The sequence below is a fragment of the Drosophila gunungcola genome (genome assembly GCF_025200985.1).
Source record: "Drosophila gunungcola strain Sukarami chromosome 2R unlocalized genomic scaffold, Dgunungcola_SK_2 000030F, whole genome shotgun sequence".
NCBI classification, from domain to species: domain Eukaryota; kingdom Metazoa; phylum Arthropoda; class Insecta; order Diptera; family Drosophilidae; genus Drosophila; species Drosophila gunungcola.
The window spans coordinates 46,595-63,573 of NW_026453176.1; the positions used below are offsets into that span (position 1 = coordinate 46,595).

At 44.9% G+C, this 16,979-nt stretch overlaps 1 protein-coding gene across 11 annotated transcripts; it reads left to right on the forward strand.

The window, feature by feature from the left end:
* The first annotated feature begins 715 nt into the window (after positions 1-715).
* LOC128256830 (serine proteinase stubble) lies at positions 716-15,176 on the forward strand. Of its 11 annotated transcripts, none has more exons than XM_052987489.1 (9): positions 716-790; positions 5,908-6,133; positions 9,788-9,945; positions 10,010-11,585; positions 12,008-12,424; positions 13,585-13,762; positions 13,823-13,975; positions 14,040-14,311; positions 14,381-15,176. In XM_052987489.1, the coding sequence occupies exons 2-9, from the start codon at positions 5,908-5,910 to the stop codon at positions 14,542-14,544; spliced, it is 3,144 nt and encodes a 1,047-aa protein (XP_052843449.1). In that variant the 5' UTR covers positions 716-790; the 3' UTR covers positions 14,545-15,176. The 11 variants fall into 11 exon arrangements, with proteins under 11 accessions (XP_052843449.1, XP_052843447.1, XP_052843446.1 ...); XM_052987487.1 differs by having other exon boundaries at positions 719-786; XM_052987486.1 differs by having other exon boundaries at positions 720-811.
* Positions 15,177-16,979: the final 1,803 nt, after the last annotated feature.

A 16,979-nucleotide genomic window follows, 5' to 3' on the forward strand; every position in this document is an offset into this window, starting at 1 on the left:
TGGCTAGTTTCTTTTTACTTATAAAGCTACTCGTAGACTAAAAGGTTATATTGTATTTGAATTTGTGTCTAAATGAAAATATTACGCCTAAGTGCAGGCAACACTTTTGTTATAGGAACTTTACACAAATCTTACATTTACATTGTGCACTTATAATTTCTACATAATTTGGTTTGTGTCTCCGACGGATAAAAATACACTGCATACTTTTCGCCAGCCTCTCATCCATGCAACTAAAATATGATTTCCAAATAGATGGGAATCTGTGTTTATCTTGTTAGACAAATAAAAATACAGGGGCAGCAAACATCAGCCAGAAAGGCACAAAAGACACGAACAACAAACATAGATATCTTCGGGAGTCGAGATAAAAAGATTTTGGGTTGATCGTAGAGTAACTGGGTCCATGCAACAGGTGCCACATGCGGCGCATGAGCTGAATTTCTAATGAGCCCAACTTCCGCTGGCTGGGCACTAGCCCCTGGACCTGGCCAATATCATCGCCGGGCATCAAGTGGATTGCGGGCCATCAAAATTCAATAACAAATTCGGGGGGGAGAGAGACACGGTTAATGAAGGAGCTTATCAGCCACTCTCTCTGCCGTCTCATCGCCCCGCTCTTAGCATCCACAATGGCATCCACTTCTTCGGGCATCGGCAATTGGCCAAAGTATCGGGGATCGGGGATCGCCTGGGTTTCCAGTCCCCAGTCAGTTGCCGTGGAGCAGCCCCAGTGTCAAGGTCTCTCGAGTTCAAGGAACGGCCAAAGACACGCGTCATCGCCAAGTCAGTCAGTGGTTGATAGTTAATTGTGCGTTGTGTTTTGTTTTGTTTGGCTTGGTTTGGCTGGATTCATTAAACCAAGATATTGTGAGACGCGTTTTGTGTGATTTATAATTGGGTTTCTTTGGCAGTTAAATGGCTTTTTCACGCAGCCTAATGATGTGTTACGAGTGTTTGGCGGTAGCGCTGGCATAATGTACAATACGAATTACTCAAGAAAGAGTGCATTCTAAAAAGCTAGAAAGTGCTGTTACCGATCATTTTAGCGGAAGTGTTAAAACATCAGTGGAGGAGTATTCAATTATTACCTGGTAGAAAGTGTTTATTTTCGCAGAATCACAAAGTTCCTTCTCAGAATACTGCAAAATAAAGGAAGTCACCATGCAATTCTTATCAGCCAACAGGTTTGCCTGTTAGCCTCAGCATAATAAAGATTGACTTTCTTAACCTGACGACGTGCATAAATTAAAAGACAAACAAACGGCGGCCCTCACACTCACAAAGGTGACAAAGAATGGCAAGCGGCAGCAAAAACAAAACTCATTTGCACCACAAAATATTAAAAGAAAAGGCCAGGCTATCTGCATATGCGTGTGTGTGTGTCTGCGTTTGTGTGTGTGTGTGTGTGGGTGTGTGTGTGTGTGTTGGCCGCTCTGTTGTCTTCTGCTTCTTGCTATTTTAATGTGAAAGCGCTGTTAACCCCAAACGCCTTTACCCCACCCCCCGCCAAACACCTTTTGCCGCCAATCAGCTGTGAGCCTTAAGCCTCAAGAAAAAAAGAGAGAGGTGGCCAAAAGAGAGAGAGGTGGTTCATTTGAATAAGAAACAGAAACAGAAACAGCGCCTAGCTTTTGGCCGTTCTCGCTGTTGGCCTTAATGGAAACCGTTATGCGCGTAGCGCAGTCGACGTCGACTGCACGCATGCGCACATGTTAGTGGCTTTAGTTTTGTTTCTGTTTTTGGTTTTGTTTTTGGTTTTGCCTTTACTCTTGGTTTTGGTTTTGCGCCAGAGCGAGCGAGAGAGTGAGCTTAGCTTACTTACTTACCAATTTCGCCTTACCAAGTTCTTCGGCTCTGCCGGCGTGGCCAAATCTCAGTCGCAGCGGGCAGCGGCAGTGGCAGAGCTTCAGCTGGCTTCACCTGGTTTGTGGATCTTTTGTGCGAGCTCCACTCCGCAGACGTGCGCAACTTGTCGCGCTCTTAACTTGGTCTTCTGCTCGTCTTCCGTATTCCGTATTCCGTACTCCGTCTACCGTCTACCGCGTGAGTGTGCGGGCCCCAAAGGAGTGTGTGTGTGTGTGTGCGTGTGTGTAACTGAAATAATTGGCCTGACCCAAAGTCTTGAGGCAAGTTCAAGTGCAAGAATACAAACCGAACGGAAACGAAATTCGGGAACTAAGATTTTCCCAGCCGGCCTAACAGTGCTTTGTGTGTGGATTTTTTTTCCAAAAAAATAACAAAGGTATAATTCCGGAAAAAGGCCAAGAGCCAGTGTCAAACAAACGAGCCAAAAGTGAAGAAACTCATAAAACGAACCAGCCACGAAGAGCTAAGAGTTATAATAACACTCATATGGTAACAGCAAATTAAAAGAAATGACCCAAAATAGCTGGCCGCAGTGAACCGATCCGCGACGTCAACAGAACTGGCAGCCAACGCAAGTAAATGCAAAAGATCCGAGACTAAGATACGCATCCGCCAGATATGCCGGCCCATTGTCTGTGTGTGCGAGTGTAGCGAGCTAGTGCCCAAAGTAGCTGTGCACTTTCTACCGCGTACAAGTCAATTAAGCGCCAACTCGCTACGGCCACAGATACAGAATCGGATACAGATGCCGAGATACAGATACAGCTACAGATACAGATACAAGTACAGATACAAGTACAGAGATACAGAGCAGCCGATAGATGCGCAGCATAACTGCAACTAACTGCACCAGCGCAGAGGCAGCAGCAAAACAAGAGCAACAAGTTCAAGCGCCGCAAACACGGCCAAAGCTCAGAAACGAGTCCAAAGCAAAAGTCGCCGTCCGCTCTGCTCCTTCTGTAAATTTATTGAAATTCCTGTAAAATGCACAAGAGTTAGCAACAACAGCAGCACCAGCAGCACCAGCTTACTATAGTACAAGTGTTTCAATTGCGCTGCGACTGCCGACTGCTTCTGCTTATGCTTCTGCCTTACCTCGGCTGTTGGGAAAAGACGAGAGCAGAACTTTGCCGTCTCCAGCTTCCCCGCCAATGGTTTCGCCTCCTTTGCACCTTGGCAAACGATTTTTGCTTTTCGGTTTTAAGAACTGGTCTGATAGTGGTTATGCCAATGCGCTGGCGAGGGTATGCCGGGTTGAATGAAACACTGAACACTATGCGAAGACAGTCTTAATGTTAATTTAGGGATATTATTGTAAATTTGACACTTTTAAGATGATATTTTTGTTCTTCTAAAGAAAGCATTTATTTCATCTAACGTAGGTGCTAGGATGGGGTATCCTTATTTCCCTTATGCCATTTCATTGGCAATTATTATTATATAAAAAGGACACAATTTAAAAACAACTTTTAACCAAAGACTTACTCTTAATAGTAATCTTTTTAAAGTTTATGTTTCGCAATGAGTACCAGTGGGTCGACTACACTCCAACACACACCAGCTCTTCCTTATTGTTTGTGAGGCCTGCCAGTCCGCCTGTCTTTGGTCTAAAACGCACTCGACAGCATTGGGGGTAGAGGTGCGAAGGGGACCGGCGACCAGCACGCTTGTCTTGCGGCCACAGATGATCTGGCAGTAGGATGCCTGTTGCGTTATTTGCATTTCACGTTCTGGGGCGCTCTGGTTTATACAGGTTTGCCGGGCCAGATCTCCTGCCTGGCCGATGATGATGGGATGATGGGATGATAGGATGAGGGGCTGCGTAGAGTGGCATAAAATGGCTGGGCGTAATTGTTGTAATTTGCATTCGGCATTTGCAATTGAGAAATTGCCATTGATGGTTGCATTGAACCTGCAGACGCAGCTGCCGAAACAATTAGCCGGCCCTCAGCGACAGGCGATGCGCACGCCTGCCCATCAAGTTTGTGCCCAGAGTCTTTCGTTTTCAACTAATGAACTGGGCCTCCCTTGGCCGCCAGTTGGGGGACCGGTAGCCCAGAGCTACCAATCCACTGAGCCATGGCAGCCCGCAGCTAAGTGGACACAATACCAAAAAAAAACAACAAAAAAAAAATAAAATACACACAAACCAAATTTCTCCGAGCTCCGTTTTTGGTAAGCAGAAATGAAAGCAGCGTCAAGCGAGACGCACTTCTTATTTGATTACACTACAAACGTAGTCGATGTGTATGTGGTTTCTTTTTGACGAACTAGTCGTTCCATGGCAAATGGCATAATTCTTTTGTTCAGCATTTGAAATTACAAGCTGCTGCTGGCATTTCACTTTTCTTTTAGGTAAATACTAAAAAAAAAGCCACAAAGAAATTCGTTGGCTTTCGCTTTTACTCGGGGTAAACTTGGTTGCAAAATGTATTTTTAATAACAAACAAAACAAATTGTAATTTCACTTTTAACGAGCAAATGAAATTGTCACTTGTATCGAGTCGCAAAGTGGAAATTACTTAATTGCCCATAAATTTGGAGCTGGAGGGACGGCCCCGGTGTTGGCCGATCCGATCCGATTCGATCGGATGGAAATCAAAATCATGCAAATCATCCGCTGCTTCTGACCCAGATCCGGCAACATCTCGCTATTCCCAGGCATTCTGGTTATCGCTCAGAAATTCATGTTAATTTGCACACACAGCCAACGCCGACACAATTATACAGATACGCATACCGATATGGTCTGAACGTGACCCAAATACACAAATAGCTGGCCAACATTTTTGAGGCTGCGAAAAGCCAAACAATCGTGGAACTGGACTTGAGATCGTGTGTAATGCTATTCTATGTATTTTTCGGTTCGATTCCAGTGTTTAATTGAGGTGATCCGCCTGCATACTTGTTACTTTTATGTTTTATGGCTTCCGTTCTTAATTACGGACTTGATACGGATTTAGCATTTGGGCTTAATTAAAGCCATTTACTAAGCTGCGGTCCAAGTTCCTCTGAGCCCGGTTCAACGACCGTATTACGCAACACACAGAACAGCCGCTAACAATGAGAGTTACTCTGCCCCTTCGCTCGCCAAACGCAGCTAATTTCTCAACGCTGCAGAATCGTGACTGAAAGAAAGGCCAAGCCATACCACACCAATCCAAAGCAAACAGAACAGAGCGGAGCGGAGCGGAGCTGAACAGAACGCTCGATCAATGAATGTGTTGTCACCGCAAGAGGCCTCCGGGCATGGGCATAAGTATGCGAGAAATAGACGCAAAAGCGACTCGCCTTGTCATCGGATCCCGGAGCAGGTCCAGTTAACTCCAGCCAACTCATCATCATCATTTGTTGTCGCCAGTTTATGGTTCGCTTTCTTTGAGTGCTCCGGTTTATGTCATCATTTCTGTACATTTTCCAGCCATGAACTTTCTTTGCCAGATCGAACTCCGGCTCAATTAGGCGTGTGTTGAACCTCGAGCTGGGATGGGTTGAGAACCAGTTGGCAGGCACCTGTGGCCCTGGGAATGGGAACCTGGGGTTAAATGCATTTCCGTGCGGTTATATAAACTGTGGGCAGATTATACAATCAGTTAAACGATTCCCGTTTGGGTCGCTTTCTATGCACACACACACTTTTGCTTTCCATTTGGGGCATTTTAGGCATGACTAAACCAAGCAATCCGCCATATTACACATACGCCCCGAGTGCCTCGGCAAATTTAGCTTCGTTCGGTTTCTGTTTCTGTGTTTTGTTTCATATTTCCCCGTTTTTGCATATGCAAGTCACCGGAGACAGACTTTCACCTACTTGAGTCAGCGGCGAAGTATTGCTTCTACGCACTTGTTGCTTCCTCTGTTTCGCCCGCTTCTTTTTGTTGTTGTTGCTGGGCCGTGCCCATCGGTTTTGGTGTAGAAAAAAAAAATATATGGATAAGTTTAGTGATCAATTTGAATATGGCCGTAAAAAACGTTTCACATTTCTCATGACTCATATGGAGGGAAGAAGACTAACCAACTTGCATGCTCTTTTTGCAGATGGGTGCACAACACACGGATTCAGACACCTACACGTACACAGCAGCCAGGGCGGTAGAAGCCTCAGATCTGACCCTCAACAAAAGCAGAGCATCAGCGATAGCCCCGGCCAAGATGCCACGCCCCAGCCTCGTCTTCAGCCTCCTCACACTGGGCAGCCTGCTGCTGCTGCCGACGACGATAGACGCCAGTCCCGTCTTTGTGGATAATCCCAGCTTAGCACAGTGTAAGTACCCGAATTGCCCACTCTCACTTCACTTATTGAATCATCGGCCCAATCAAGTTTACGGGTGTCAAGTCATTGACGCTCTCGCTTAGCTGGAATTACTCAGCTGCAGATGCAGATACCGATTTCATCAGGCCCTTTCTTCTACATTGTTTCCCAAGAACTCCAGCACTTTCTCTCACGTAGATAATTAAGTTTTTTTTTTTCTTTTGGAAACGCCCAGCCAGGGGAGCATCTAAAGAGATTACAATGAAATTAGGCTCAGGCCCTCCTTTATACAGAAGCTATAAGAAACTTAAACAAAATATAATAAGCACGTTCCAATTAAAGTAACAAGTATGAGATGTGAAGTCTGGCACACCCTTTGAAATATTTTAAAGTTAAGCCAAAGTTAATAACTTCATAGTTTCTATGCAACTAGGACACTTCAGGATGCAAAATGCCTTTAAAAGCATACAACCCATAATGAAGACAGCTTAGTGCCATACAAGCTTAAAAACTTTTCCCAAACTAGTTTTTAGGTGCACTTTTCTTAACATTATGTTAGAAAATTTTGTAACTAACATGTTTAAAGTCAACTATAAATAAAAGGACTTTTAACCATAAATTAACGGATAAACGATGATTAGAACTAAAGCTCAACTATTTTATAGTTAAAGTAGTTATCAGTTATTTAAACTCAAAAGATAAATTGAAAAAGTCTTACAGATTAACGTCGAAAAAATGAGGATAAACATAAATTTAAATAACCAAACGAGTTTTTTATTACATTTTTTTTCGAAGTATTAGCCATAAGTATTAAACCCATAGCGGATGAACAACTAGACAAACATAAACTTGAACTATATTAAGCCCTAAAGAAATTTATTTAATAGTCACTTCTTAAGCGATCAACTTTATGCTTAGAAAATGACTGTTGAAGGTACAATTCCTTTTTAGCACAACAGCAGCTGCTAGCTTTAGACTTTATTGCCAAAAAATCGCGAGCTTGGCAGCAGAAAACAAAAGACTCAAGCGACGAACTCGCAAGAAGTGAGACCAAATTGAGAACAGAAACAGAAACAGCGACAGAGCCAGAGCCAGAGCATTTCTAATGAAAGTAATCAAAATTAATGACAACAGAGACAGGCGTTGCCGGGAACGAAGATTAATTGGGTCAGAGCCATTAAGAATCAAATTTATACGCTATTAGCACTTCCTCTGCGTCCGCACACAGCTGCCAATTTGTCTGCCGAACGACAACAAAGCGCAGCCTTTGAGCGGCCAGCGGAGAGATGAAAATAAAACTACGAAACTTTCATATAAACCGGGGCTGGCCTGGCCAAAGAGCCAACTGGCAAACGTCAGCGAGCAAAAGCAATTGAGGTCAGCCATCAAAGAATGTTGCCATAAAATAAGCAACTGCCGCCGCCAGTCGGGCCAGTCCGACTAAAACACTCGGACATGGACATGGACACGGGCACGGACCGGGAATCGGAATTGGAATTGGAATCGGAATCATACTCGGACTTGGACTCGGACTCGGACTCGCACTCTTGCCAAGAAAGCGTGTGCCGGCGAGCATTTCATGTTTACGACTGGACCTCAGCGGCAACAAAGAAAATATAAATTATCTTGATACACACTGGCAGACCGACAGCCGGAGTACCGGAGACGGGAAGAGGCGGCTGCAGAAAGCGGAAAGTAAATTTGATGGCAAGTGAAAGGGAAATAAGACAAACAAACCCGGAGATCGAACCGCGTCCGCGGTTCTTGGCTTTTGGCTCTGGGCTGACGGTGACCCACTTAGCCGCTGCGCCACTCACCACAATCGGGCCACGAAAATGTGGTGCCGCATTCGCATGCCAAAAACGAATTTCCTACCTTGCAATGCGGGTCTGTCGCCGGTCCCACCTCCCACCTCCCAGCCAGCTCCCATCACCTCGGCAAGTTCGATTCTGGCTATTTGGTAGGCCAGGCGAGTGGCTAGCGAAACATATGCTAAGCTGTTGACCCAAAAAGCCACAAAACGAAATGCAAACAGAAACAGAAACAGAACCGCTGCCGACTGGGCCACGATCTATGAAACGTGACAATGTCTCGGTCTCGGGCTGAATCCACTTTTCGATGGATTGATTTTGGCTTTCGGCTCTGCTGCCCGCAAGTTCGTGCCTTGAGTCATCTGTTTTTGGTTCGCCTTTTAGGCATACAAACTGGAAAATGACCAGGAGAGCTCAGGCCAAAATGTAGTGTTAATTGCATAAGAAATGTGCGACACTTTATGGCTAAAGTTCAATAAACGCAAAACACCACAAAGGCAGTTGGCAAAATTTATTTGAATACCCTCCAAAAAAGTGGGAATATCAATGCATTGAGTTGCCTTAAATGCAAATTGTGTAACATGTCTTTGTTTTTTAATAATGATTTCATGTTGTTATTTCTGGCGCTTAATTTTAATTTTAATTTATAGTATATCGCAGTTTGAGAAGATAGATCAAAATGGTATACAGCTTATTCGATTGGCCAATGAATATTAAAAAAATTGTACATATCAGATTTTTTCTAAGTCTTAATCAATGCTATGGAATTAATAATTGAAACCCTATACAGAAAATGTTCACATTTAGCAAAAAGTATCATCTTAACAAAGATTTAGTTACTTAGAATAATTTTTGGAAAATATTTTTTTTATTAATATTAATAATTTCTAATATTTTCTACACCGCTCTCAACTTTTCCCAGAAATAGGTTTGCCTAAAGTAAAACTGTTAACAATCCTTTTAAAACCGATGTATGAGTAGCTCATATAATACTAAATGAAAGCATTTTCCGAAAATCGCACCTCCCATAATACTTTCCAAAGAGGTATTTAAGAAATCGCCTTGCACAAACGACGTTCGATTTATTTTCCTTACAATTAGCGCCAAAATCGAGCAAAGTGGCTTATTTATGTGCGAGTATATTAAGCGCTAAGCCCGAAATGTCTCGGCCTGCTTGCTAAGTAAATTTATGACCAAAATCAGGACCGCCAGCTGGGATTTCTTTGGAGGCTCTTGCTGTTCGAAGCTCCCTCGTCCCTGGCCGCGATCTGTCAGAACCCCGAAACACAAATAACTCTTGGCCCCGTGCTGCCGCGTGTAATTATATAAGTTCAAAGCTCGAGCTCTCGGATAATTCTTGGCTCGATTACACAATGACGGTGATGACGATGCTGGCGGTTCTTGGAGAAGCGGCAGCCGCAGAAAAGCAGAAATCATAAATAAATAACAATAATGCGGATGGGCTACTGTTGCCTCATCGGGCGGTCTTATGTGTATATTTTGGCCGGGTGATGATGACGCCCTTCAGCGATCTGGCGGCTTTTATGGGTTCTCCTCGTACTCTGGGCTTTGGCTTTGGGCTCATGTTCGTGTTCGCTTGTTGCCACTTCATTTTCACTTGTGTTAACTGTTTGCCTAACGGTAAAGGCCTGGCTCAAATTGGCGTACAAATTCGAAGGCGTTAATCGCCGCGGCAAACGGAAATGGTGTGGAGCAGTCCATTCGAGTTTGTGGCACCAGAATAGGAATCTTATTTGCTAAGTCCCTCCATCATCACCATCGCCATCATCATTATATTCGTTATTCTGTGTTACCATTATACTGATTGTTCTGGTAATTGTCTTGCTATTTACAGTCCAATCTGGTCGAAATATCCGTCATCTGCCCTGCATCGTTCGCAAATCGGGGCGCTCGGGAGTCTGCATGTTTGCCATTGATTGCATCAAGCAGAATGGCACGCATCTGGGAACCTGCATCGATCGCTTTTACTTTGGCTCGTGCTGTGCAATGAAGGTGAGTTATCCACATCCCTCAGTCTCCGCCAGAGTCCACTAATTATCCTTTTTATTTGCCGCAGGAGGAAGCCTCGCTCTTTGCCCCGGAAATCAACGACAACAGCATCGACCAGAACACCATATCCCACTTTGCCCACGAGTCCACCACGCTGCCCACCAGCGCCCTGTTCAAGCTAACCACCGAAAGCAGTCTCTCCAGTAGTAGCAGCACCCACCAGCACGCCACCAACGAGCTGCTGAGGAACGTCACTCAGTCGTACCTGAGCACCGCCAAGCCAGCACCTGTTCGACCCGCCAGCAACAGTTCGCTGTCAAGCACACGCCGCCCCCCGCTGGCCCACAGCACCCACAAGAACTCGCACTTTGTGGTGCGCACCACTGTGAAGCCCAGTGTGGTGCAGACAACGACGACACTAACGCCAACTATTAAGCCGCCACGCCGACGAACGACCACCGCCAAACCGGTGCTAACCACGGCTCCGATTGTGGTTGAGCAGCGCATTGAAACCACCACGGTGCCCACAAAGTTTGTAACTTTCCAAATTGTGGAGACCACGACGCCGTCGGTGACGGAACCCACCCACCTGCAGGAGACCACTACTGCCACCAGCACCAGGCGGCACACAAGACCAACGGGAAGCAGCAGCTCAGTGGCCAGCAGAACAACTAGTAAAACAACAACCACCAGTACCAGCACCACCCCTACCCCCACAACAACAACAACAACAGAAGCACCAGCCACAACAACAAGCACTAAAGCACCTGTAACCACGCAACGTCCAACACCGCCACTGCGAACCACCACGCCAACAAAACCACACAAAACCCATTCGAGCCGTAGGCCAGCGCCAGCGAAAAAGCCAGCGAGTTCGACAACAACCACTGCCAGTGGATCGCAGTCCACAAGGAAGCCGGCTGATAGTCTGGCGAGTAGCAGCACCACTGCTAATGCCACCACAGCCACCACCTTGCCAGCTCGCAGGCCTGTCATTCAGGCGAGCAGCAGCAGTTCCACATCAACTACAACCAACGTTTTCAAGGACGAATTGATTAAGAACGGCACCACAACAAGACTGCCAGAACGCACCACCCAGGCTCCGCGACCCAAACCAAAACCCACCGGGGAAATTGTCAAGGTGCCCGCTCTGCTGGCTGAGCCAGCAACAACTACCGGAACAACAGCGACATCGAGCAGCAGCGGTCCTTCAAAGTCGCCAGCCAGTGCCACCACACCTGTGGTAAGCAAAAAGAAGCCAAGCACCACCTCTGCAGCTCCTACAACTTCGACAACAACCACAACGCCGAAGCCCACTCGAAGATCCACAACAAAAGCTCCAACAACAACAACAACCACCACTAAGGCAACAACAACAACAACTAAGGCGACAACCACCACCACATCAACAACAACAACAACAACAACCACTGCAAAGCCTTTGCTCACCACCGAGGCACCGACAACAGCACCCCTAACAACAACCACCAAAAAGACCGGACTTATCACCTGGACAGATGTGGAGGCTGAGCCACCGACCAATGCTAGCATTTCCAACGATTGGCAACCAGCACCACCTTCAAATTGGCTGCCACTTGCCACCCAAACACCTGAGGCGGCGACCCAAACATTGGCAACAACAGGTGAGTCTTGCACCACTCAAAGAAAACAATTTACTTAGTGAAGTGTTATCAGCATTAATTTACAAGAAGCCTACCAAAATCCTTTGGAAGTCGTATATTAAACAAAAAAAATCAAGCAACGGTATTTAATTCCAAATAGGATTGATAACAGGGTAATCTGAAACATTCTTAAATTTTTTCGAAACAAATGAATATATTCATTATTATGCGATCGTATCCACATTTCTTACTTAAAGAAAACTAAAACATTAATAATAACAAAAAAACGTTTTTTTTTTAAATCTATTTTAAATGTATTTTAAATATGTAGTTACTGTTATTTTATTTTATGAAACCTTTTCGATAAACAAGCTCACGCTTGAGGATATTTTCTCAGTGCCTTTAATGGGCAAGCTAATGCCTGTTTTCCATTCCCTTCACAGCACCACCCAGCGCCACCGACAAAGTGGTCATCTCCGTGGCCACCAGCGTCAGTGAGGTGGAGACGCACGGACCAGGCAAGCCGCATAGGACCACGAAGCCACCGAAACCTTCCAGCACCGCCAAGCCCGCCACAACAACAACCACGGCAGCTACAAGCACAGAAAAAACCACAGAGGCACCACCGAGCAGCATAGAATTAGTCTCATCTACATCATCTTACACCGATATTAGCAGTGAGGTGGCAGCCAGCAGCAGCAGCAGTAGCAGCACCACTAGTACCACGACTAGCAGCCCAACAAGCACAGCTGAAACAACCGATTATAGCGGCGAAGAACCAAACACAACGACCATCGAGGCTACAGGCAGCACCACCGTGGCACCCGCCAATGCATTGGAGGGCGTCGATTACAAGGAAGGTAAGTGCCGAGCCGAGAAAACCCGTTTCCTGCGGGGAGAAATCTATTAATACCCTCGTGGCTGACTTTGGCCATAAGACAAAGCCAACGTGCGTGGCCATTAAATTCAATTTGAAGGCTAAACGCTGGCCTTGAGCCCGCATCGGGCTGAAGACCACGAAGCGGAGACATCTTCCGAGATTCTGCCCTGGGTCAGCTCATAAATGCTTACACCGGGAGAAAGTGCAACCAAAGTTGTAGTAGTAGTTTATACAGGCTGTTCTTGAGAGCACTTAAAACATAAGAACATAACACTATTTGGCTTATAGGTCTTCAAATCTATAATTTTAAATGAATTTTTAATCTAAAATCTCAGTCTAAATACCAGAAAATTATTTTAGGAAACGAAATTCAAATGAAATTATTTTTTTTTGTAGCCTTGACTTAGAGCAATCTAAAAACAATTTAAAGGAGAATGATCCGTCACACTTGCTTCTAAGCTTAAGCTTTGTGTAATTGTCTCTTCTAAACTTTTATATAAAGTCAACTAATCTACTATTCTATTAAAAATAGGAAGTGATATTTTTCCATGTGTAAGAACACTCCTAAGCTGGACTTTTGCTAGACGCAGTCCGCAACAATTTTTACAGCAATCATTTACAATAATGACTGCATCGTGTATGGGATCGCGTCGGTCATTGTGCCGCCTGGGTCACGTTGTCGGTCGTCTGCCAAAGCCAAAGCAAAAGCCAGAGCCAAAACCCACCAAAAACCAGCCAAGCCGCACCCCTGTTCCCTGCAGCCCGTTGACCGATTTGCGGCGGCCAGAGCAATCTTGATCCACGAACCGAAACGAGTCGCGGTTTGGTTCGGATCGGTTCGGTTCGGGCCAAGACAAGACAAGTTGCTGGCCATAAAGTAGGCCGTTGACTGCCTGTGCCTGCCTTGCGGCTGGCCAAAGTCAAGGACTGCGCTGCTGCGCCTCCATGGCCAAAGCACATTACATTTGGGCCGAGATGACTGAGTGCCAGGCGGAGTGATTAAAATGTTTAAGGCCCTGGCGGGCCCATTACTTTAATTGTGACCTGGCGCAGGCCTATTAGCCAAGAGATCCCACTCTTTTTTCACGTATGCTGTATGCTGTATGCTGTATTCTATATTCTGTTTCCTTTTCTCGCCAGTCTGCGGTCGTCGCATGTTCCCCGAGCCCCGGATCGTTGGAGGAGCTAATGCCGCCTTCGGCCGCTGGCCCTGGCAGATCTCCCTGCGTCAATGGCGCACCTCCACCTATCTGCACAAGTGCGGAGCTGCCCTGCTGAACGAGAACTGGGCAATTACGGCGGCCCATTGCGTGGACAAGTGAGTAGAGCGGCCAATGGCCTTTTCTCGAATCCCAGTTCCCATGAGTGCGACTTTCAGCGTGCCACCCTCTGATCTGCTGCTGCGCCTGGGCGAATACGACCTGGCCGAGGAGGAGGAGCCCTACGGCTATCAGGAGCGCCGTGTCCAGATAGTCGCCTCTCACCCGCAGTTCGATCCGCGCACCTTTGAGTACGACCTGGCCCTGCTGAGGTGAGTTTTGAGCTGCGCCCAGTGGGGGTAACCAATAAAGTGTTACGTTTACGTTTCCCCACAGGTTCTACGAGCCCGTGGTCTTCCAGCCCAACATCATTCCCGTTTGTGTGCCCGACAACGATGAGAACTTCATTGGACAGACGGCCTTCGTGACCGGCTGGGGCCGCCTGTACGAGGACGGACCCCTGCCCAGCGTGCTCCAGGAGGTGGCCGTGCCCGTGATCAACAACACTATCTGCGAGTCCATGTACCGCTCCGCGGGCTACATCGAGCACATACCGCACATATTCATCTGCGCCGGCTGGAAGAAGGGCGGCTACGACTCCTGCGAAGGTGAGTGATGCCGATGGCCAGCGATCGGGAACGGGCAATTCTGTAAACCAATCTGTCTTCTGTCCGCAGGCGATTCCGGTGGCCCGATGGTGCTGCAAAGGGAGACGGACAAGCGGTTCCAGCTGGGAGGCGTCATCTCGTGGGGCATCGGGTGTGCGGAGGCCAACCAGCCGGGCGTGTACACCCGCATCTCGGAGTTCCGGGACTGGATCAACCAGATATTGCAGTTCTAGTTCCCGCCTGGCCAGATCCTTAGCGAATGCCTAGCACGTCTTCCCCACAACGGCATCGGAATCCAACTCAAACTCGGACTCGTGCTCCGGTTATGAAGAGAGATCGGCGGATCAGATCGGCCATAACCCGAGCAACGATTCCAGTTGCCACCATTTACCTCCACCTGCCCGCACAGCAACCACTGAACCAGCAACTGATAGCACTTCCATTGTCATAATCGTAATCTTACACTTAGCGTTGCCTAGCCTAGCCTAGTCTAGACTAGCCTAGCCTAGCCTAGCCCTAAAACTAGTTAGTGAATGTGATTAACCAGAGGTCACTGATGCAGTCACGGCTCATGTAACGTATTAATCGATTGGACTCCTAATTTATTCCCATTTGCTGTACATAATTTTCTAAATTATTGCATAACATTTACACTTAGCTTTAGTCCAATACAATATTAATTTAGGAGACTCGACGGCGGTTGGGTCCTTCGGTAGGGCATATTATCTCGTAAGTCGCTTCTCCCCGAATCGAACCATGCGGCAGAAGCTATTGTAATTTTATTTTATAATTTACTTTAATTATTTATTTATAGCAGCTCATGCACGACAAAATTAATTCTATTAAAATGTTTAAAACAAACAAATTCAAATGAATTTATATTGACAGCGCTCACGGTATTTTTTTACTTTAATATTTTAAAGCCGAGCGAATAAATGGTAAAGAAAGGGACATAGAAAAAAAGGGAATATATATAAAGACTGTAAATCTGAATTGCTGAATTTCGGTCAGATGTTCCCCAGCAGTTTCATAACTGTTTGAATTTTCAGGGACAACCCAGTGGCTGCTGAAACGTTTCCTTCTACCTGCTACATATTTTTCTACCAATACATTATACCTTTTTACTCTACGAGTGACGTGTATAAAAATAGTCAAGTTTTGACCACAGACTCAAACCTTTTTTAAAGTCATATCAGAGACTCGAACCTGTAAGCCGTTTACATATGACTGTTCCTTCAAGAAGTTAATTTGTTAGTTCTTCCTAGTTCTTGGAATTTATAATATTATTAAATATATAAAAATCTTAGTTATAGTTAAAGAGACAATTTTAATTTATAACAAGAGTTGGGAGGTGAGAAAGAGTACCATTGTGGAGCTACTGACTGTTAAAATATAGGCTAGTTTACAGTTTCTGTATACTGTCGATAAGGTTGAGATAGTAAAAATAGTGCAAACAGAATAAAAGTTCTACCCCTTACGAATATAATGGTAAAGTTAATACTTTAAAATAATAACTTTGGTTGAATAACTCCATTAATTTTAGGTTATACTTCAACTTTAAGTAGGCCTTACAGCGAGTAAGAAGGCCTTACAGACAAATGAATATTCTCTTAAATAGAAAACCAACATTTTAGTACAATAAGCCCCTTAAATAAAAGACGACATATCAAACGGTTAAATTGAAGTTTTCACATTTAATATACACTCATTAGACATAAAATATCGGAGCTAGATAATCGAAACATGCATTCAAATTATAACATTTCACCACTCCACCACTGCTTACATTTATGGCTGACTTTTGCTCCTCCTTATATAAAGTGTTGTACAATCTGTGCAAATCGAGTGTGGTCTATCACTGTCCTATATAGTTTTCGGCTCGAATTCATTTATTCATGTTGAGCGAGAATAATACGCAGAATTCTGGACAAAAATGCAATTACAGCTATATTTTATCTATATGGTATAGATTAATTATATTACACATATGTAAGGATACACGTATTTTTTAAAGTTTCCTTCAATGCTGCAACTACTCCCATGCCTTGATATTTTTCAGAACACCAATCCGTTTAATTCCATTGTGCTGCAATTGTTGGTGATTATAATACTTAATGGACATCTATAATACATTTAATGGACATCTAGATTAGTACTGCCCGAGGGCAAATGGAATGGGTGCGTGTTTGCCCTAAGCTACTCGTGTTAACATTCAAATTTAAAGATATCAAAACTATCCATCCGACCGCAATATTTGATAGAGCAGATCGCAGCACACACAATAACAAAATGGTTTTGGTTTTGCTCTCGATTTTGTGGACCTTGTGTAAAATCACATATTGAATTAATGTTAAACTACGCTGACGTGAACCTAATAATAGCCCTTTTGTAAATCTAGTGTTTCTTGCATATTTCTGTTATCTTTGATTAATTTTGAAATGGTCCCGACTAACATGAGAAACCTAGGGCGTGCCAGTTGTAAGTGCACGATGGGCTTTTTCAAAAAAAGTTTAGGTTAACAATTATGGATAAATTTCTAGGACTATTTAAGCAAAATTGCACATTGTGGTTACTATATTTTCTGGTTCTCTTTCGATCAATCAAATTTTGAACATTTAATCCAATAACAATCGTGGTAATATTTATGTAATTTTAAAATGCAATTCAA

Coding starts and splice junctions, on each gene's coding strand:
- LOC128256830 (XM_052987489.1), top strand. CDS start 5,908: ATGGGTGCACAACACACGGATTCAGACACCTACACGTACACAGCAGCC. Junction 11,586..12,007: donor CCAAACATTGGCAACAACAG/GTGAGTCTTGCA, acceptor TTCCCTTCACAG/CACCACCCAGCGCCACCGAC. Junction 13,976..14,039: donor TACGACCTGGCCCTGCTGAG/GTGAGTTTTGAG, acceptor GTTTCCCCACAG/GTTCTACGAGCCCGTGGTCT.